Source organism: Nomascus leucogenys, chromosome 22a (genome assembly GCF_006542625.1).
Source record: "Nomascus leucogenys isolate Asia chromosome 22a, Asia_NLE_v1, whole genome shotgun sequence".
Lineage (NCBI taxonomy): Eukaryota > Metazoa > Chordata > Mammalia > Primates > Hylobatidae > Nomascus > Nomascus leucogenys.
Window position 1 is genome coordinate 134,423,462 of NC_044402.1, and position 21,583 is coordinate 134,445,044.

The 21,583-nt window shown below is 46.2% G+C and overlaps 1 protein-coding gene across 4 annotated transcripts in view; it reads left to right on the plus strand.

Annotated features, from left to right (window-relative positions):
• Nucleotides 1-21,583, plus strand: part of TRPM8 (transient receptor potential cation channel subfamily M member 8) — a 100,319-nt gene that overhangs the window by 40,843 nt on the left and 37,893 nt on the right. For 2 of the 4 annotated variants that reach the window (XM_003278553.4, XM_030803467.1), the window contains exons 12-18: nt 2,462-2,752; nt 4,949-5,044; nt 6,287-6,416; nt 8,275-8,420; nt 11,270-11,382; nt 11,785-12,001; nt 20,226-20,317. In XM_003278553.4, the coding sequence (XP_003278601.1) occupies nt 2,462-2,752; nt 4,949-5,044; nt 6,287-6,416; nt 8,275-8,420; nt 11,270-11,382; nt 11,785-12,001; nt 20,226-20,317 (1,085 nt within the window). The remainder of the gene's footprint in view (nt 1-2,461; nt 2,753-4,948; nt 5,045-6,286; nt 6,417-8,274; nt 8,421-11,269; nt 11,383-11,784; nt 12,002-20,225; nt 20,318-21,583) is intronic. The other 2 variants (XM_030803469.1, XM_030803468.1) reach the window with 1 other exon arrangement.

The following is a 21,583-nucleotide window of genomic DNA, read 5'->3' on the forward strand; positions in this document are numbered from 1 at the left end:
CTTCCCATATGCTGGTGGTTCTCAAGGTGGACTGGTGGCAGTCTGGGAATAACCTTGGCACTTGTTACCTTGCGAATCACCAGTCTCCACCTCAGACTTCAGAAATTCCAATATTGACTCCCAGCATTCTGCATTTACTGGGCCCTCCAGGTGGTTCTGATTAAAGTTTGAGAACCACTGCCCTATGCTAGCGAGTGTGTGACCAGTGGAAAGGCCAATGGATTTAGAAAGAAAAGTGAAATGCTGGACATGAGGAACACTTCCTTTGAGGACAGAGGAGAAATCATAGTTGCCGTCTTTCCAGAGGTAGCCCCCTCTTCCCCTGCTGAGCCCTGCTGCATCCACAATGTGGGGACTCAAGGAACCCTTGACAACTCCTTCCCTAGGCAATGTGTGATCCCCATGAGACCAACATTAGGCAGGAACAAAACTCGTTAATGCTGCTGTGGGCAGAAGACATCCACCTAGACCAGGGATCAGACATGCAATGTAAGAGAGTAAGTGGGCCGGTGGGTCCCAGGGAGGAGTGGTGGGGACTGTGGGGAGCTGGAGATCCAAAGCTCCGGGAAGCAGCTGCCCCTTGGCTCCCGCTGATGGTTCCCATGTTGACTTTGTTGGAGCTGCTGGTTTTTACTCTTTTTTTTGTGGGGGAGATGGGGACAGAGTTTTGCTCTTATTGCCCAGGCTGGAGTGCAATGGCATGATCTCAGCTCACTGCATCCTCCGCCTCCCAGATTCAAGCGACTCTCCTGCCTCAGCCTCTGGAGTAGCTGGAATTACAGGTGTGTGCCACCACACCCAGCTAATTTTTGCATTATTTGTAGAGACGGGGTTTTACTATGTTGGCCAGGCTGGTCTCGAACTCCTGACCTCAGGTGATCCACCCACTTCAGCCTCCCAAAGTGCTGGGATTACAGGCATGAGCCACTGTGCCCAGCCTTTTTTTTTTTTGAGATGGAGTCTCACTCTGTCACCCAAGCTGGAGTGCAGAGGTGCAATCTTGACTCACTGCAACCTCTGCCTCCCAGGTTCAAGCGATTCTGCTGTCTCAGCGTCCCAAGCAGCTGGGATTACAGGCACCTGCCCCCACACCTGGCTAACTTTTTTATTTTTAGTAGAGACGTAGAGATGAGGTTTCACCATGTTGGCCAGGCTGATCTCAAACTCCTGACCTCAATTGATCCGCCCACCTTGGCCTCCCAGAGTGCTGGGATTACAGGTGTGAGCAACTGTGCCTGGCAGCTTTTACTCTTAACTCTTAACGCTGGAAATGTAGATTTTGATGAACTTTCTAATTTTTAAATGTTGGCAGTGGAATAAAATTGTAAGAAATGCTATAGAGGGCACACAGAACACAATTGAGAGCTGGAGTGGCCTGTAGTCCACTGACGGCAAAGCCTCAGTGTTTACTTCTGTGTCTGAAGTAAACATCAATGATCCTTTTTTTTTTTTCTTTTCTTGAGATGGAGTCTTGCTCTGTCACCCAGGCTGGAGTGCAGTGGTGTGGTCTTGGCTCACTGCAACCTCTGCCTCCCGGGTTCAAGCAATTCTCGTGCCTCAGCCTCCCGAGTAGCTAGGACTACAGGTGTGCACCACCACACCTGGCTTTTTTCTGTTTTGTTTTGTTTTGTTTTGTTTTGTTTTTTTAGTAGAGATGGGGTTTCACCCGGTTGGCCAGGCTGGTCTCAAACTCCTGACCTCAAGTAGTTTTCCCATCTTGGCCTCCCAAAATGCTGGTGATGTTTCTTAAGATTCTCCGTAAGTTCCTATGGGCTAAATTTTGTCAGAAGCCCAGAATGTAGAGCTAGAGATAGTTAACAATCAAGTATTATTGTCAAGTGTTCCAGTGACTTACTGGTATGTAACATGAGCAGACATTGGTTTGGTGGCATGTGGTTTGCATATAGTTTGATACATTCTATTTTAACACCTGTATTTGAGAACGCAGTCACCATGATAGAAGGTTCCTGGGCATCTGTGAAGGGCAGCAGATCTCACAGTGCAGCGTAGAGACAGCACTTGTGTCTGGGTCATAACTGGTGTCTACTGTTGACTTCAGAGAGGTGGTTCCAGCTGTACTACTACCCCCACACCCCCACCCCCTGATGGAGTGTTTCCTCTATGTCTAATACTGGGGAAAATTTTTGACCAACATTATCTCTACATGGGTGTATTTATCTCCACTTTCACAAGGGGCCAAGTCACATCCAAATTCACATCTAGCTGATGACAAATATTTCACCATGCCATTCCCCTGTTTAGAGGTTTGAACTGTAATCCTCTGTTGTGTTAAAATGGAAAGAAGATAGACTTTGTTCTCAAGACAGGATTGAAAGAGAAGTTGAAGATATTATTATTCTGTGGCTGGAAATACAGTGCTACTGAGGAAGAAAAATGCTTAGTGCTTTCCTTACCATATTTTTGTAGTATTGTTAGTACTGTCGCTGTTCTTTCTCCTTAGTCTGCTGACCTTCAAGAAGTCATGTTTACGGCTCTCATAAAGGACAGACCCAAGTTTGTCCGCCTCTTTCTGGAGAACGGCTTGAACCTGCGGAAGTTTCTCACCCATGATGTCCTTACTGAACTCTTCTCCAACCACTTCAGCACCCTCGTGTACCGGAATCTGCAGATTGCCAAGAATTCCTATAATGACACCCTCCTCACGTTTGTCTGGAAACTGGTTGCGAACTTCCGAAGAGGCTTCCGCAAGGAAGACAGAAATGGCCGGGACGAGATGGACATAGAACTCCACGTAGGTACTGGGAGAGTTGCCTGCTTGAGTTCTCGGATGTTTCGAGGCTTCCCTCCTAAGATACCTTCATTTTGCCTATTCTCTATCTTATTGCCATAAAATACTTAACACAGTGACAGTGTTAATTTTTTTAACTCCCTTTACTTAAGATAAGGCGTCTGTCTATAGGGTGAGTCTCTGCTATTTCTAATGTCTTGCTTTATGCTCTATACTACACTATATTTCAGACTAGTTGCAGTTTTTCTTTTTTTGTTTTTGAGATGGAGTCTCGCTCTGTCACCAAGGCTGTAGTGCAGTGGCTGAATCTCAGCTCACTGCAATGTCTGCCTCCTGGGTTCGAGCAATTCTTCTGCCTCAGCCTCCTGAGTAGCTGGGACTACAGGCACCTGCCACCATGCGTGGCTAATTTTTGTATTTTTAGTAGATATGGGGTTTCACCATGTTGGCCAGGCTGGTCTCGAACTCCTCTCCATGTGATCTGTCCACCTCGGCCTCCCAAAGTGCTGGGATTACAGGCGTGAGCTACTGTGCCCAGCCTCTTTTTTCTTCTTCTTCTTTTTTTTTTTTTGAGACAGAGTCTTGCTCTGTTGCCCAGGCTAGAGTGCAGTGGCCTGATCTCAGCTCACTGCAACCTCCGCTTCCCAGATTCAAGCGATTCTTCTGCCTCAGCCTCCTGAGTAGCTGGGATTACAGGCATCAGCCACCACGCCTGGCTAATTTTTGTATTTTTAGTAGACACAGGGTTTCACCATGTTGGCCAGGCTGGTCTCGAACTCCTGACCTCAGGTGATTTGCCCGCCTCGGCCTCCCAAGTGTTGGGATTACAGGCATGAACCACCGTGCCCGGCCTCAGGTTTCCTTAGTTGCAGAGCTTGGGGTGGTATACTTTCTGAAGGTATCTAACAGAGAATGGGGCAAACAAATAGCTGCATGCTCATGTTGTAGTCCACCGGCCATGATCTGCTTAAAATAGCTGCCTGCTGCCCATGCGTGTGAAGGACTGAAGAATGGACATGTGTTCTTTTGTGAGTAAAAGGGGAAGTGCATGTTTTCAAAGGGATGAATCTGGATATTCACTTGAGACAATTTTGTGCCTGTAACACGTATAATCCCACAGGACTTCTCATTTTGAGTATAGGAAGGCCCAGTTTCCAATTGCCAGCACCTGTAACTCTTTGCCGCAAGTTTGTCCTGATCAGAGCCCAGTAGTGTACAAATACCTCCACTTGAAGGAACTGACTTTAAGGTTTGTGCTCTACTCTGGCTCCTGGAGTTGGCTAGTGGGGCTAATCTCTAGTCATCCACCAAGATAATTGACTTGATAATGCACTTTTTATTGGGTTCCCTTTTTTTCTGGTATCATTTCCGCAATTCTCCACTGGTTTCCTTGAGATCGCATCCAAAATAAACTACTTGCCTCAAATCCTTGTCTCAGATTTCTTCTGGGGAAACCCAAACTAGGTCATTATCTTTTGTAATCATGGAATTTTTAGAGTGCGTGTATGTGTGTTGCAAAAATCTAAATGCACTAGGTGTTTGCAGGAATTGGAAGTGTTTAAAGAGCTTCTGTTCGACTATATTCATGTGAAATTTCTCTGCAATATGCATAATATGCCTCATGCATTTTATACGTTGGTAAAATCTGTAAAGAAGCTGAAAAGGAATGTATTACTTACATCCATCTAGTTGTTTTCTATCTGAAAAGTTTCCCTTGAAAGGTACAGAATGCTGAAAGGAGCTGGGATTCTAATTGATAGGTTAGGCATCGAATGTTTGAATAACAGTCCAAAGAAATAAGCCACAGTTTTATGTTGGGATAATTGAACTTAAGCCATAGGAAAGTTGTAATCTAGTTTGAAGAATTTTTTTCTAGAAGAGAAACAGAGTTATATGAGAAGGAATTGCCTTCTGTCAGCCTGTCAGGAGTCATTCAGTTTTCAAATTGCTGTCAGGGCTTTTCTCACCCTTTATACCTTTTCATCTAGTTGTACTTTGTCTTTTATGACAGATGAAAGATTTGGTGTCAAAATTAGACCACCCAATGAGTTGCAGAGGTGAAAATCACATCACTGTACTGTGAGAATGGAGTCACCCACAAAGCCACAGAGCCCTCCAAACGCGGGCTACTCTCCTAGGGCTTCCTCATCCCAGAACAGTTTCCATTTGCACATGCTGACCACATGCTCTAACCCCCAGGACGTGTCTCCTATTACTCGGCACCCCCTGCAAGCTCTCTTCATCTGGGCCATTCTTCAGAACAAGAAGGAACTCTCCAAAGTCATTTGGGAGCAGGTAAGTGCCCAAGCCCACAACAGATTTACACCAAATGTGTGCTTTGTTATAACAGTTCTGATCCTCTCAAAATTCACGTGCCTAATATAAAACATCATCAGTGAAATGGGATGTCTGAGGTCAGGTGAACATGGTCTCTGTTCCATGTTGGTGAAGGAGTGCTTGGGAGGGACCGTCCCTGGAAAGTAGTCGGGCTTGGGGGGCAGTCCAGTAGGCACCTGCTTCTCAGGTGTGTGTGGGTGTGTGATTGTTTTCCAAGTGGATGAGGTATTCACATTTGATTTTAAAAATTAATTTCCAGCTTTATCACATTATGGACAAGAGGTAGGGCCTTTAAAAAATTCCGCTTTGGAAAGTTTATTGAGAATTTTCCTTGTGATTTAGCATGTAAGACCTTTTGTAAATGGTTTATGGGCACTCACATTACTTTATTTTGAGAGATAAGCTTAGACATTGAATATTGAATTCACACACTCAGTCTTAAAGTTACGTTGTTCAGGTCTTCTGTGTTCTTACCCAGGCCCCACTCAACCTTTGAGCTATTCCAGTATGAGAGTGAATTAGACCTCCCACTATCACGGTCTTACTGTCAGTTTCTCATGGCATTAGTCTTAATATTTTTTATATGCTAATTCTATGTTCAAGACTGCGAACATATTCAGGTTCCAAGTTATTTTGTGTTCATTAAAAATTTTACTTTGAATCATTATGAATAGTTCCTAGGTTGAGCTTCGGGCTCCCTGACCCCAGAGCAGTTTCCATTTGCACGTATTGATCGCATTCCCTAACCCCTCCCATCAAATTGATTCTACTATTTCCTGCTTTTGCCATGAATACATTCTTGTTGGACATTAACGTTGACTTGACCATTTCAAGGGATTAAGACTTAACCTTAGGCTGGGCTTGGTGGCTCACACCTGTAATCTCAGCACTTTGGGAGGCTGAGGCTGGTGGATCACCTGAGGTCCGGAGTTCGAGACCAGCCCGACCAACATGGCGAAACCCTGTCTCTACTAAAAATACAAAAATTAGCTGGGTGTGGTGGTGGGTGCCTATAATCCCAACTACTCGGGAGGCTGAGGCAGTAGAATCACTTGAACCTGGAAGGCGGAGGTTGCAGTGAGCCAAGATCATGCCACAGCACTCCAGCCTGGGTGACAGAGTGAGACTCCATCTCAAAAAAAAAAAAAAAAGAAAGAAAAAAAAAGAATTAACCTTAAAATTCTCCACCCCCCTAAAAAGACCAGGGGCTGCACTCTGGCAGCCCTGGGAGCCAGCAAGCTTCTGAAGACTCTGGCCAAAGTGAAGAACGACATCAATGCTGCTGGGGAGTCCGAGGAGCTGGCTAATGAGTACGAGACCCGGGCGGCTGGTGAGTCCACAGTGTGGGATGCTGTGGTGGGCACAGATCTTCCATGCGGTACAGACATTGTCAGTGGCACTCACAGGCCAGATGGTAGAGGTCCATGGCATGTCCAAGCTCCCCAGCCTGATTGAGGGCTGCAGACCACAAGGTCTGGATGCCACAAGCTCCTAGGTCCTGGCACATATGGAATTTTCCAAGAATGAACGTGGGAAATCTTGGGCTCTCTGATCCCATGGCCACCCAGGGCCATACCCAGGCCCAGTTCTAAGCAACTCAGGGAGCACTGGACTATTTTTTTTGGGGGGGGTATTTCTGGATGCTGTTACAAGACTGTGACAGGGCTGAGATTTTACCTGACTTGTGCACTAACCAGTTAGCCTGCCAGTTTCATATGCACACACTGCCAGAGGACCCAGCCCCTGGGCCTGCAACACTCATGGTTTGTTACTCATGGCAAAAGCAGCAGCCTGAGCAGCATCTCAGGTTGCTTCCCCTCGCCTCGGTTCCCAAGGGGTAATTTGAATAATGGTTGCCCTGCAGCTCCCTGAGGTTAGGACACGCTGAGCTTCTATCAGGGCTGCAGCTGAGATTACTTATTGCCTGGAGTGGACGATACTCCACTAAGCATTACTCTCCTGGCATGTCTCAGGACGCCTGACTGCTGTTTGCTAGTCAGTCCTCGAACAAAGCTTGTCAATTCCCTTTGCATAGAGGCCTCAATCATTCAGGAAGGTGAGAAATCCGGAACCGATTGCCTCTGAACAGGATTTTAAATGAGAATTTCAGGCCTTCTCGGTTTTTTCCATTTTCACTTGACAGTTTTAAGTTTGCAACATGGTATTTGCATCCAGGTTTGTCTAGTGTCTTATCAAATGTAAACATGCTCATGAATTTAGCTTGTCTGTGTTGGAATAAAGGTGTCTAATTATTTCTTTTTATTTATTAAAATTTCAAAGCAGTTCATTTCTGGATGACCTCAATTAAGCAATGGCTCCTAATATTTTTACTTTAAAAAAATTTCCTCTGAGGATCTACACTGCAATTTCTTTGTCATTGGGTCATGAAATGTAAGCACACACTAATGCAATAGGTCAGTGTTTCTTTTCTTTTTTTTCTTTTTTTTTTTTGAGACAGAGTTTCGTTCTTGTTGTCCAGGCTGGAGTGCAATGGTGTGATCTCGGCTCACTGCAAGCTCCGCCTCCCAAGTTCAAGTGATTCTCCTGCTTCAGCCTCCCGAGTAGCTGGGATTACAGGCACCTGCCACCACACCTGACTAATTCTTTGTATTTTTAGTAGAGAATAGGGTTTTGCCATGTTGGGCAGGCTAGTCTCAAACTGTTGACCTTGGGTGATCCGTACACCTCGGCCTCCCAAAGTGCTGGGATTACAGGTGTGAGGCACTGCACCTGGCCTTTTTTTTCTGTGTGCCTTGTCTGCCAAAGAACCTTACCAAGAAGGCGTAGAGTTCAAATGAGATGGAGGAAGGGCTGCTCTGATTATGGGGGGGTGGCGGTGGGGAGGTGCAGAAGGCCTAGATCCCTTCTCAGTGGCTGAGGGTCTTCTGCCTGAGCCCAGATGGAAGCCCGTCAAAGAGAGGGGCTCCCTGTGTCCAAAGCAGCTCAATCCAGTGAGCAGGTATTGTCACCTGCTGCCATCAGGAGCTCTGCTGGGTTTGTCTTGCCTTTGGAAAATCCTGCTATTCAGTAACGAATTGTGTTGTGATGGCATTTTCTATGCCTTTTATAAGAGTGGACTCACACCCAGGCTATTCTTGGATTCAGGGCTTGGCTGGGGGTGGAAGCAGGACAGTTTTGGTCATGTGCAGCTCTTACACCAGCTTCTCTCTGTGCTGATGTCGCTGTAGAGCTGTTCACTGAGTGTTACAGCAGCGATGAAGACTTGGCAGAACAGCTGCTGGTCTATTCCTGTGACGCTTGGGGTGGAAGCAACTGTCTGGAGCTGGCGGTGGAGGCCACAGACCAGCATTTCATCGCCCAGCCTGGGGTCCAGGTAAACCATGCTCAGCCACCAGACCACATGGCCGGAAATGGGGCTTTTATGTCAGATGCTACTAGCGGCATTAAATATTAAAAACAAACCTTATTCTCCAATATAAAAACCATAGAAGGAGTGGTTTGGTGATGATGTGGGGGATGGCCAAGTATAGGCATTGGTCGAAATCCATGCTTTAGATGATGGTGCAGGACAAAGAATACTCTTTGAGTTTCCACTAAGCAAACAACACAGCACCGTAATTATGAGCTGTGTCTCTGGATCCCACTGCCTGGGTCTCCATCCGCTGTACCCCTAATGACGTGTGTGATGATGGGCCAAGTTACATGAGCTCTCCGAGTCTTAGTTTCTTCATCTACAAAATGGGGATAGTAGCAGATAAAGGGTTATTGTGAAGATTTAAGGAGATAATATGTGAAAGGTGTTGGTCCTTTATTTAGCTATTGCTATTGCAGTTATTATTAGTAGTGATAACAGTAGGGAAACTATTGTGAAATGGGTAAAAGCAGTCTAGAAGTTTTCTGCGCTGAAGTGAATGAATTGTAGTTTGCACCTGGTGTCTCAGGCTGCAGAGGGGAGCTTTTCACCCACAGTTCCAGTGGTAGAAGTGTGGGTGTGAGAAGGGGAGGGGGAAGGGAAGAGATGGAGGGACAAACGCTTGTCAGCCACAGCTGTTATACACAAGGCCACATTTCGTCTTCACAGCACCTGTGGGGATGGGTGCCATCCCATTTCACTGAGGAGGATGCAGGAGCTCAGAGAGGTTCTGGAATGTCCTTCCAGCTAGCACTGCTGTGAAGTAGCAGCACTGGGATTGGCTCTTATGTTGATTGCCTGCAACTTTCATGTCATGGACTTTCCATGATATCATACAGCCAAATGTTTATGAACAAAACCCATTTACTACTGCAACTAAGCTAGATTAAATGAGAGCATTGATCCATGACAAGGAGCACGCGGAGAGGGTCTTGCTATTGCTCAGTTTTAGCCTCTGCTGCAGTGTAGTGGGTAGAAGTAAGGCTGGTGCTGGAGTCGGGGTGTGCCTGGGAGGCTGAGCTGGCTTCCCAGGTGGGCCACACTCTACTTATGGCTTCCTGGGCCCCAAACCCTATCTCGCTTGTGTCCCAGAACTTGGGGCCCTGGGGAGGCTGGCTTTTACTCCTGTCCAGGTTCACAGATCCTGAGGTTTCAATCAGATGCCAAGTCATTCATTTCACTGAAAATCTTACTATCAGGCCACAGTGGGCCCAGCCCGGGAGTTTCCTTTCTATAGTCAGGGTGCTATGTGGGGTCAGAATGCTGCCAGTGACCATGGAACCCAACCCAATGCTGTAATTTCCGTGACTGGGGCCTGACAGTGACACTCAGTGATGGCCTGGCGTCTGCATCACCCCAGCAGAATAGGAGAGTGAGGAAGACTTGTCTTCATTGCCCACGACCCCCACACCCCCTCCCAAGAAGCAAACCCCAAAGTGAGGGTTTCAATGCAAGGAGTTTATTCTGGAGGTGAACCTGGGAAGCACAGGAGGCGCCAGTGAGACAGGGAAGGGACAGGGACAGACATGATGTGCTGATGAGGAGGTTGCCACTGTGGGCACCCGGGGCTCAGCCTGCCGGAGACCTCTGGGAAACCGTAGAACCTGCTTCAGTGTTGCCCTGCCCAGTGCAAAGCAGTCGCCCATTTACCCACCAAGTGCAATTGTTTGTTTGCTGAAAGCTGACACCTTGTTCCAGGACACTAGTCTTCATGGGTCAAGCACGCGCCTGGCTGGAGCAGCCCTAGGCAGGGGCCCTCAGAAGCAGCCATCCTCCTCCAAGGGGCAGAGTAGGTGCCCAGGGCCGGAGGGGTGCATGTCAGTCCCAGCCCTCCTAGCCAGCACTGCGAAGGCCCTGGGTTTCCCTTTTCCACTGCTCCTGAGACACACCAATCTCCTTCTGCTTGACGGGCTATTTTTTGAGAGATGTGGGTCCTTTGATGTGGTCGAATCTATGCTCCCCTGCTAACTCTCAGAGCTACTATGAGTTTTCTAATTTCCACCTTTGTGGAAGTCCCTTCTCTCCCAACGTCAAGGGTTGATACAGTCTGGGGAGAGCTTTTTCATGCATTTCAGCCTGAATTGATGTCAAGACACCAACAGTCTCCCCCTTCCGAACTTCCTTTTAGTTTCCTGACAAAAGCATCACCCGTCTTTCTCTAGAAATGAATCCTTGGGGACCCTACAGGTAGTACTGGCTGTGCCTGTGAATTTGTGATCATTGAAGACAAAGGAGCCAGAAAGATACTTGTTTAAACTTACGTAATAAAAATGCGAGTTAGATAAAAAAATTTGTGGGTTTATTGAATTTGAACATACACAACTATTACTTTAAAGTGCACATAATCCAACTCAGAAAAAGACTTAAAATAAAACCAAGTTTGGCCAGGCGTGGTGGCTCATGCCTGTAATCCCAGCACTTTGGGAGGCTGAGGCGGGTGGATCACCTGAGGTCGGGAGTTCGCGATCAGCCTGACCAACATGGAGAAACCCCGTCTCTACTAAAAATACAGAAAAAGAAAAAAAAAAAGCCAAGCATGGTGGCACATGCCTGTAATCCCAGCTACTCGGGAGGCTGAGGCAGGAGAATCCCTTGAACCTGGGAGGCGAAGGTCACAGTGAGCCGAGATCACACCATTGCACTCCAGCCTGGGCAACAAGAGTGAAACTCCGTCTCAAAAAATATAAGGGCATTAATTCAAAGAGCTGTATATTTTGGGGAAAGTGTAGGGCAGGGAAGAAAGTTTGCATGCCATGCTGCATATAGTTGTGTTAATAAGGACCTTGTTCTCTGTCTTTGTTTCCCTGTAGAATTTTCTTTCTAAGCAATGGTATGGAGAGATTTCCCGAGACACCAAGAACTGGAAGATTATCCTGTGTCTGTTTATTATACCCTTGGTGGGCTGTGGCTTTGTATCATTTAGGTACAAACCAAGGCACATAATCGTGTGTGAGTGTATGTGCCAATGTGTGTATGTGCATCCACATATGTGTGCTGTCGTGTAAATGATTAAAAAGCCTGGAACTTATGATGTTTACATTGGTGCCTATGAAATTGGTCTTGTTTCTCCCCTGACTTTTCCTGGGTTTCCTCTTAAGTGGGTAGGGGTGAAGTTGTGTCTTTAATATCTGGGGCAGAATGTGGATTTGTTAATTGCAAAATGCCAAGGATTGAGTTGGGGTTGGGTCCATGTTAGGACATAGTTTTGATCCCATCTCTTCCTCCTGGCTGTGGGTCTGTGTTTATCTATGTTTGGAAGGAGGGGAGGGCTGTGCCCGTCCCATGCTTGCAAGGATGCTGACGATGCCCTTATCTCTGGGTCCAGGAAGAAACCTGTCGACAAGCACAAGAAGCTGCTTTGGTACTACGTGGCGTTCTTCACCTCCCCCTTCGTGGTCTTCTCCTGGAACGTGGTCTTCTACATTGCCTTCCTCCTGCTGTTTGCCTACGTGCTGCTCATGGATTTCCATTCGGTGCCACACCCCCCCGAGCTGGTCCTGTACTCACTTGTCTTTGTCCTCTTCTGTGATGAAGTGAGACAGGTAGGGCAGCCATGACAGCAGGAACACCCTCGCTTCCTCGGTGGGAGGCATCTTTCTAAAGCCAAGAGGAATAGAAGTTGCTTCTGAAGTTCAAAAGTCATTATTTTCCCAAAATAAATGTTCTCTTTAGGTGCTAGTCCATGAGTGTGAAGGTGCATTTTCACACCCTTAGTAATTCAGTAAGATCTCCTAGTACCGAGTTTATTCTTTGCTCGCTATTGAATGTTAATTGGTGGAAATGAATTAGTCAGGAATGGGGGAGTGTTCGAAGAAAAGAGAGACCTTGGATGATAAACCCACTGCTGTCATCAGGAGTCGTTTGTGTTCCTGCCATTACCGTGGCATGATAAGTGGCAGGGAGCTGGCAGGACTTTTGAGCTAAGAGCATCTTAATGCCCAGCATGTCAGAGTGACAATGTTTTAAAGTCATGTAACTCCCTGTGGGTTTCAGGGAACTGGTGTGAATTATTCATGGTGCTTTTCTGTGGTTTCTTGGGACCTTCATTTTTTTGGCATCGTCTCTCTATCATTGAACCCAGAAGTCTAGCTCAGGACTCATGTAGCAGGCGCTTGGTTAGTAATTGTTGAAGAAATAAATGTTGATGGTGAAACTGGTGTTATCCCTAAACCATTATGAAAACTCATCCCAGAAAATCCTTTCACACTTAGCAGTTTACAAATTGTTTGAGAACTGCTGTTGTTGTCACTGTTGTCCTCTCTAGGCACTTACAGTTTCCGAGGTACAATGCCACGTGCTACAAGAAATCTGGAGGGGCAAAGAGTGCTATTCTTGCCCTTACAGAGTCACTGACTTGTATGAGAATCCTAAGTTGGCTTAAATTTTCATGCCAACTCTGACAGACTTTTTTTGGTGACTTCCAGCAGTCCTGGGTTGAGAAAGATTCCAAGGGTCTGTCTATTCTCAGTGGGAGAATGTTTTGATCGATTAGTGATGTCTGCCATGGGTATGACCTGTGGGAAGAGTCCTGGCACCAGTGACCTGTGTCTGCCTTTCCTTGCCTAGTAGGTCTGAGGTGCAGATGGGGAATGGAGCTGGGATGGAGGTGGAGGAAGCATAAGCTAAATGACTCATGTCAGTGTTGAACAGCAGGATTATCAGGCTTCACCTACCAGCAATTCTTCCCCCAGGACAGGGCCCTGCTATGTGCAGGGGATTTCCCTAACTTCCGATCAGCCCCAAGGGAGTCCCATGCGGAAGTCACAGCTCTGCCCGGGCCATGCCCTTGGTATTAGTCTGTAGGGCTGCCAATATGAAGCACCATAGACCGCATGGCTTTAATAACAGAAGTTCATTGCCTTACGGTTCTAGAGGCCAGAAGTCTGAGATCAAGCTGTCGGCAGGGCTGACTCCCTCTGAAGGCTGTGCGGGAGACTCTGTCCTAGCCTCTCCTCTAGCTTTCAGCGGCCAGCTGGCAAGCTTCACCATTCCTTGGCTTGTCGATGCATCCCTCTGATCCCTGTCCTCATGGGTGACTCCTGCATGAGTGATTGTGTCCAAATTTCTGCTCTTCCTGGGCACATTCGTTGTATTGGATCAGGGGCCACCCTACTTCAGCATGACTTCCTCTTTACTTAGTTATATCTGCAATGCCCCTGTTTCCAAACAATGTCACATGCCAAGGTACTGGGGGCTAGGACTTCCATGTTTGAATCTTTGGAGACACAATTTAACCTGTAACACCTACAACGAGTCTCTTTCTCTTAGCTGCCATCCTACTTCCTAGCTCTGTGTTGTGCCTTGCTATGTATGTGTCAGCAGCAGTGAGGGAATGGGAACAGTCTGAGGGAAGCAGAGAAAGACTGAAGGAGATTCATCATTTAAAACGGAGTGGGCCCAGACCAGAGTGAGAGAGTGAGAGAAGCAGCCCTCATCCAGCGAGGAGCCTTGGAGCCACGGTGCGGGAGCTCACTCTGGATGAGGTCCTGCGTTTTCCCTTCTCCCGACCTGGCCTGGTTTCGTCCACTCTCACTTGTAGTTGACCATGACCAAGACCCTTTTCAAAGGCACTTCAGGGACAAAAAGACAGCATTCCCAGCTTAGCTTTTGCAAGAGGGAGGGGCTGAAAGGGTGAGATTGGGGGCTTTGTAGTACTGGAGGGGGAGGGGCCCCAACACCCCCTACCTCTCACTCCCTCTGAGGGGCTGGCTGATGTCTTGTCACGGACTGGGAACAACTGGGACAGTGTCTGCCCCATGAATGGGGTAAGTGCCAAATGGTTTGTTTTTGTTTTTGTTTTTGTTTTTTTGTTTTGTTTTCTTAGATTGTATCTTGCTCTGTTGCCCAGGCTGGAGTGCAGTGGCATGATCTTGGCTCACTGCAACCTCTGCCTCCCAGGTTCAAGTGATTCTCGTGCCTCAGCCTCCTGAGTATCTGGGACTACAGGCACGCACCACCCTGCCCAGCTAATTTTTGTATTTTTAGTAGAGACGGGATTTCACCATGTTGGCCAGGATGGTCTCAATCTCTTGACCTTGTGATCTGCCCACCTTGGCCTCCCAAAGTTCTGGGATTACAGGTGTGAGCCACTGCGCTCGGCCACCAAAGGATTTTGACTGGTCTGTGGAAATTTGTAACCTTGGAGGGCAGCCCGCTGGTTCCTGGCAGGCCTTTTCTGGCACAGCTTGCTGGAGAGGCAGCTGGACCACCTGGGAGGTCATACAGGCCTCCAACCCTTGGTGGTGACTCATAGGCAGGATATTGAGCTCTGTGGGGGCAGCAGAGTTTGCTGGAAGAGGCACGGGGTCTGTGAGGAGCTGGAGCAGCACACTGCATGACTCAGGCGACCAGCCTGACATCTCAAAGGTAGCCACTGAGTAGAATCAAGTGACGATGGATTCATAGCCTGGTGGGGAAATGAGTCATGAGCACAAATTAGCAGAGAGAGAGAGAGAGAGAGAACGAGAAAGACAGAGAGAGAAAGAGAGAGAGAGAGACAGAGGAGAGAAATGCGGAGGTGGGGAGGGAGAAAAAACCATCTGGAATTGCGAATAGCTGTTACAATAGTAACTTACTGAATTTTTTTTGACCTGCAAGAGGTTATTTAGAGAATGAGAGGATGGACGTCTGGCATCGTGCCCTAGTGCATCTCTTCTTGCATCAACCCCACTGGGAGGTCCTTTGAGCTTTTCCAGTTCCTAACACATACTCTGTTGTTGCTCAGAATTGCGTGGCCTGGGAATGATTTGATTTAGATGGTTATTTCTTATTCACAGTTGGTCGTCAGGGGCTAGCATAGGAGCTGGCACCGACGCGTTTCTGACAAGCGTGTGTGTTTTTAGTAAATGCATTGATGAAGCACGGTCTTCATAGTTCAACTCAAGGGCTGTGTGACCTGGAGTGGCCATGGTAACACTCAGGAGACCAGCGCTGGGGAGCTGGAGAGGAACCCTGCCCACAGCCCCACAGGTAGGAGCTCAAGGGTGTTCTCTGGGGCAGAGGGTGCTTTGGTGGCCTCTTCTCAGAATGGGTGATGAAAAGTCAAAAGTCTTTTTTCTGCTACTTTTCACCCCTCAAGCTCCCAAACATTTCTCTACCTGTCCCTGACCCTACCTCCCTTGCTGCATTAAGGCTTGGAAGCTGTTGTGCAAGTCCAGACGTTGTTTGACTCCTTTAGGCATCTAAAGAAACCAGAGGCTGGGTGCGGTGGCTCCCGCCTGCAATCCCAGCATTGTGGGTGGCTGAGGTGGGTGGATCACCTGAGCTCAGGAGTTTGAGACCAGCCTGGCCAACATGGCAAAATCCCGTCTCTACTAGAAGTACAAAAATTAGCCGGGCATGGTGGCGCGTGCCTGTAATCCCAGCTACTCAGGAGGCTGAGGCAGTAGAATTGCTTGAACCCTGGAGGCAGAGGTTGCAGTGAGCTGAGATTGCGCCACCGCACTCCAGCCTGGGTGACAGAGTGAGACTCCATCTCAGAAAAACCAAAAACCAAAAAACAAACAAAACACACACGCACACAAACCCAGGAATCTGAGAGAGAGGACTTATTCTGGGTTGCTTTGGAAGGCAGACCTTGGCCTGGATGGAAGCTGCAGGGAGATTTGTCTTGGCTTCATCCAAATATTTCATTCATGCGTTCTTCCTTTCAACAAATACTTCACACCCCTACTTTGTGCCAGGCACTGTTCTAGACAGCAATGGACCAAACAGACGAAGATCTCTTCCCCTGTGGAGCGTTCTATCAGTTCGTGATGATTTCCGGGAGCTTTCGAGGAGTGGAGATGAGCATCGGCAAGCAGCACTAAGTGGGCGAGTCTGACATTTACTGGGAGGTTGGCCCAGAGGACTTGCAACAGTAAAATCCGAAGTCTGTAAATCACAGACAACTCTGTGCCAATTTCCTATGTGCATTTAGCTGCTAAGTCACCTGTTTGGGTCATGCAGGAGGAGACTCAGGAGAGGTACATTTTCCTTGGAGAAAGGCCCTGGGCAGGGTTAGCATGAGGTGTTTTTGCTCAGGGAGGACACAGGGCAGGGACACAGGATGGGAGTAGACGGGCAGGTTCCCAGGAGAACTGAGGAAGGACAATGGGCTGTGAGTAATTCCCGGGGGCTGCGGGAGGAAGGGTGGGGGTCTGGCTGACCCCTACCTATTCTGTCTGCCTTCATTATGGGTGATGCTGGATAAGGGGGGATGCTTACTAAGTATCTCTTCTTGTTATTTTTAAGAAGTATCTTTGAATGGGCCACTTTCAACTCAGCAATCCTGGGTATGAAAGCAACAGTATGGGAAGCGCCCTGTGCTTAGGGTCGGCAGTGTGTGTTCCAGGTGGCCCTGCCATCCGAGGGCTTTTCCGGCCTTACAGCTCTGATTCTGCGACATGAATGGATCTGTAGAACACAGCCATGGAGATTCTTATCATTAAAAGAATCCGACACTCGGGGTCGCTGTTTCTCTTCTGGTCTGCAGGCTCATGCATTTGACATCCTAAATGGGATTGCTTTCCTCTAAGAAATAGTTCTGCTGGCCTGGTGCTGTCTTAATTAACCTAGTTTACACTTGTTAGGGGGGGGAAAAAAAAACCCAGCAGGGTGTGACCTGATTTAGATTGTGTCTGATTTAGATTGTGTCAAAAAGTCATGCTCTTCCGTGTGTACCTGTGTCCCTTTGCCTGAATGCAGATGTCGAAATGCTGATTTGGAATTTTGAAACGAGGTGGTCAATAAGTGCAAATACAATTGCTAAAGAATCCTTGGGCCTGTTAAACAGACATTGGGGATGTTTATTTAAAATGGATGAGTCCCATCATGCCTTCACGGAGGGCACCATTCAATTTTGAGGCATGTTGAATCTCCAAATCCTGACAGATATGATGAAATAGTGTCCTGGGATTTTATGAATACAGCCTATCCCTGGCATTCTGCTCAGAGAAGAGGCCTCTTTTCCTTTAAAAACATGTTATCTCCCTGTGATGGTAACTTGGAGCCTCAGAATTGACCTATTTCCGATGTCTCTCTTCATGTAGGTCATGCTTCTGAGAGTCTCCTGGGCTGAGGTTGGGCTGGGGCAGTGCCTACCTGCCTCCCAGAGCAGGGCATTAAGTGGGGAGCTAGCAGCAGGGAGGGCCTTTCCCAATCCCCTTTATCTTACCAGGCACCAGAAGAGCAAATGATTGTTGGTGAGGGGTCCCTGGGGCTGCTAGCACCAGCAAAGCGAACAGTTCCTGTGGCATCCCCCAAGGAGCCTGCCTTGGTTTCTGAGCCTAGGCAGAATGTTTGAACTGAGTGAATAGGGTGACAAGAATGTTGACAATACATTAGCAGATCTCTTGTCCTTTATTACGGTCCTGATAATAATGGTTATTGGCAGAGACAATTGTAATACAAATGAAAATATCAAATGTATTTTAGCTATATGGCAAGATGTATCTGTTTCCCCTCAATTTTTGTCCATTTTTATTTTATTTAGTTTTATAAAATCACAAAGTAATAATGCTTATCGCAAGTGGGACTACATAAAGAATAATCCTGCACAGTCTAGAGTATAATCTTCCACAACCTTCTTCATGCCCATAAAGATACGAACGTATGCAGGTGTTTTGTTTGTTTTTATCCAAATAGAATCCTACTGTGTTCATCACCCTACAATTTGCTTTCTTTTTTTTGAGAATTTCTCATGGGCATTCCTGCAAGTTAATCTTAGACATAGATCTCGTTTTCAGCCTAGTTTCTTGTAAACACACATATTTCACAGAAATGGAATATTATAGTGTGTGTGTGTGTGTGTGTGTGTGTGTGTTTGTGTGTGCTTTTTAAGTTGAGCGTTTTTTTCCTTCTTTGTTAGTCTCCCTACCGACTTTCTCAACCTTTACTCTAAAGACAAGGCCTCCCGAGCTATGTTAATAAACTGCTGTGTCTCTTTCTGCTTTTATTTGGTCCATGTGCTATGTACACACACTGTATTACATCAAATCTGAGATGTCATTTTTTTTTCCACATTTTAACGTCTCTGAAACTGCAATTTCCTACAATCTGAGGTTTAATGAAATAGGGTAGGCATATGTATGTTTGGGGGCTTTTTTCTTCATTCTTTGTTTTACAAAAACAAGATTCTGTTTCCCATACTTTTCTGCATTTTGCTTTCTCTTTTACTTTGTAGAAATCTCTTCAAGACAAATGACATCACTATGTTCCTTTTTAAAAACACGATTGTAGTATGTTCAATATTCCTTTAATGGTGGACCACGTCTTTTTCCTAGATTATGCTTTTCTCTGCAACAAAAATGCTGCAATAAGCATCCTATGTACCAATTAAAAAAAGAGAGAGAGTTTAGCCTTCACACAGTGACTGGACTGTTGATACACCCCATGGTGCTGCCCCAACCTGGGGGATTTTAACATTTCCTGGGTGCTTGATTTCATAGTGCCCTCGCCCCCTTGGCCCACTCAAGTTGCTCTTCGAATTTATAAATGAAGGAAAGGAAATGCTTCTTGAGAAATTAATGACGTGTCTTGAATCCCTTCCACATCCGAGACTGTAGGATCTCTGTGGGATCTGAAGAAGCAGAGTGATGTGGGGAGAAGCAACTGACTCGGGCTCAGAATCGTGAGGTCTGCCACTTGCTGAGCGAGTTCCTTAGCCTCTCTAGGCTGTGATTTCAGCAGCAAAGTAGGAAATATAATATCTGAATAACAGATGGACTCCTATTGGTGAGTTCATTTAGTAACATTAAGAAGTGCCCTCTTGCTTTGGTGACATTTCTTTGATGTTGTTTCCCTGCCTTGCACGAGTGTTAGTTTCCTTATGTGAATTCACTTAGGGCCTTGGTCTCATCCCCATACCGATCTTCGTGTCATTTCTTTTCAACATGTTTAACATCTGTCTTTCCCACCAAACAGTAGATCCCTTGAGAATTAGCATTGCACCTAATCCAGTGTTTCCGTGCGCCGGGAGCCTGGCATGGGTGTTTGGAATTCCATGTGCTCTCTGTGAATATATTCGAATGGATGGACAAATGAAAGCGTTAGCTGGTCACTCTGGAATTACCCAAATGCAGTTTATGGATTGATTTAGGAGCCATCCAGATGTGGTCTTCTCCTTTCCCTCTTCGGGAAAATGCGAAAAGAGAAACGATACTCTCTGTGTGTTTCAATGTTTTCCTGACATACTTTCTTCCAAAGAATAATGACCAATACATACACATCGGTCCCTGAGGCACACTGTTCCCATCAGTCATATCCGGGACCACATCTGTCCTCATAGATGTTGTATACAGCACCTATGTGCACATTTTTTTAAAAAAGGATTTCTTTTAATCAAGACGTTTTACTGCCATGTGGCAGAAAAATTTTACAGCAATGACACAAATCTACGATGACAACAATATGAGTAATACCCCCTAGGACTGTGCAGTGCACAGCCTGTACCATTGTACATGGTGGCCAGACAGCCTACATCTGCCTACGGAGGGTGTACTCACCCTTTGCAGGTTCCTCTTGAAAAAACGGTGAGGATACATCAATCCTTTTTCCTGACTTTGCCAGCAGACATGAAGAGGAGAACAGCCAGCGTGCAACCTACTTTCCAATCCTCCTGGATTAGCATGGGGCATGTGGTAGGGCTCACTTGGCATATGAAAGAATAAACAAACACGTCATTGGCTCAAAAAGGACCTGGAAGAAAATGAGTGGACATTTAAAAATCTGGAAATGGTTGATATTTCCAAGCTGCTGATGTCCCTCTCTGTCCCTTTCTGTATGCAGTGGTACGTAAATGGGGTGAATTATTTTACTGACCTGTGGAATGTGATGGACACGCTGGGGCTTTTTTACTTCATAGCAGGAATTGTATTTCGGTAAGTAGTCTCATCACTTTTCCTAATTTTCTGTGTTTTGACTACAAAAGTGGAGAAAGGCTCTGCAGACATTTCAAACCCAAGGGAAGTCTATTACTCATTAGAGATTATTACACAAGACCATTGTGTCTGCTTTATAGAGATACAGCTTGGTTGGCATGAAGTTGAGTCCCCTCTCTTCCCCTTCCCACTGATGTGTAATTTAAAAGGGGTCCCGCATGATTTTTCTCTTTGTTCTTATAGACTTTGGGGAGAATTTTTGATTTAAGTAGAGATGAGGTTTCATCATGTTGTCCAGGCTGGACTCAAATGCCAGGGCTCAAGGGATCCACCTGCCTCAGCCTCCCAAAGTGTTGGGATCACAGGCATGAGCCTCTGCACCTGATCGTGGGGAGAAATAAATAGAAATTGAGAAATTCTACTGATTATTGTTTATTGATTTTGTATCCTGAAACTTTACTGAAGTCACTTATCTGTTCTAGGACACTTTGGAAAGTCTTTAAGGTTTTCTAGGTATAGACTCATATTATTAGAAAAGAGAGATAATTTGACTTCTTCTTTTCCTATTTGGATACCTTCTATTTCTTTCTCTTGTCGGATTGCTCTGGCTAGGACTTCTAGTACTATGTTGAATATGAGTGGTGAGAGTGAACATCCTTGTCTTCTTCCAGTTATTAAGTGGAATGCTTCCAGCTTTTGCCCATTCAATATGATATTGGCTGTGGATTTGTCATAGACGGTTCTTATTATTTTGAAGTCCATTCCTTCAATGCTTAGTTTGTTGAGTTTTTTTTTTTTTTTTTTATCAAGAAAGGATGTTGGATTTTATTGAAAGCTTTTTCTACATCTATTGAGATGATTGTGCAGATTTTGTTTTTAATTCTGTTTATGTAGTGAATCACAATTATTGATTTGCATGTTGAACCAACCCAGGTAGTGAGCATAGTACCCAACAGGCAGCCCCCTCTCTCCTTTCCCCCTTTTGGAGTTCCCAGTGTTTATTATTCCCATCTTTATGTCCATATGTACTCACTATTTACCTCCCACTTATAAGTGAGAACGTATGGTATTTGGTTTTCTGTTCCTGCATTAACTCACTTAGCATAATGGCCGCGAGCTGTGTCCATGTTCTTTTTTTATGGCTGTGTAGTATTCCACGGAGTATATGTGTCACATTTTCTTTATCCAGTCTACCACTGATGGGCATCTAGGTTGGTTTCATGTCTTTGCTATTGTGAATAGTGCTGCAATGTACCTATGAGTGTA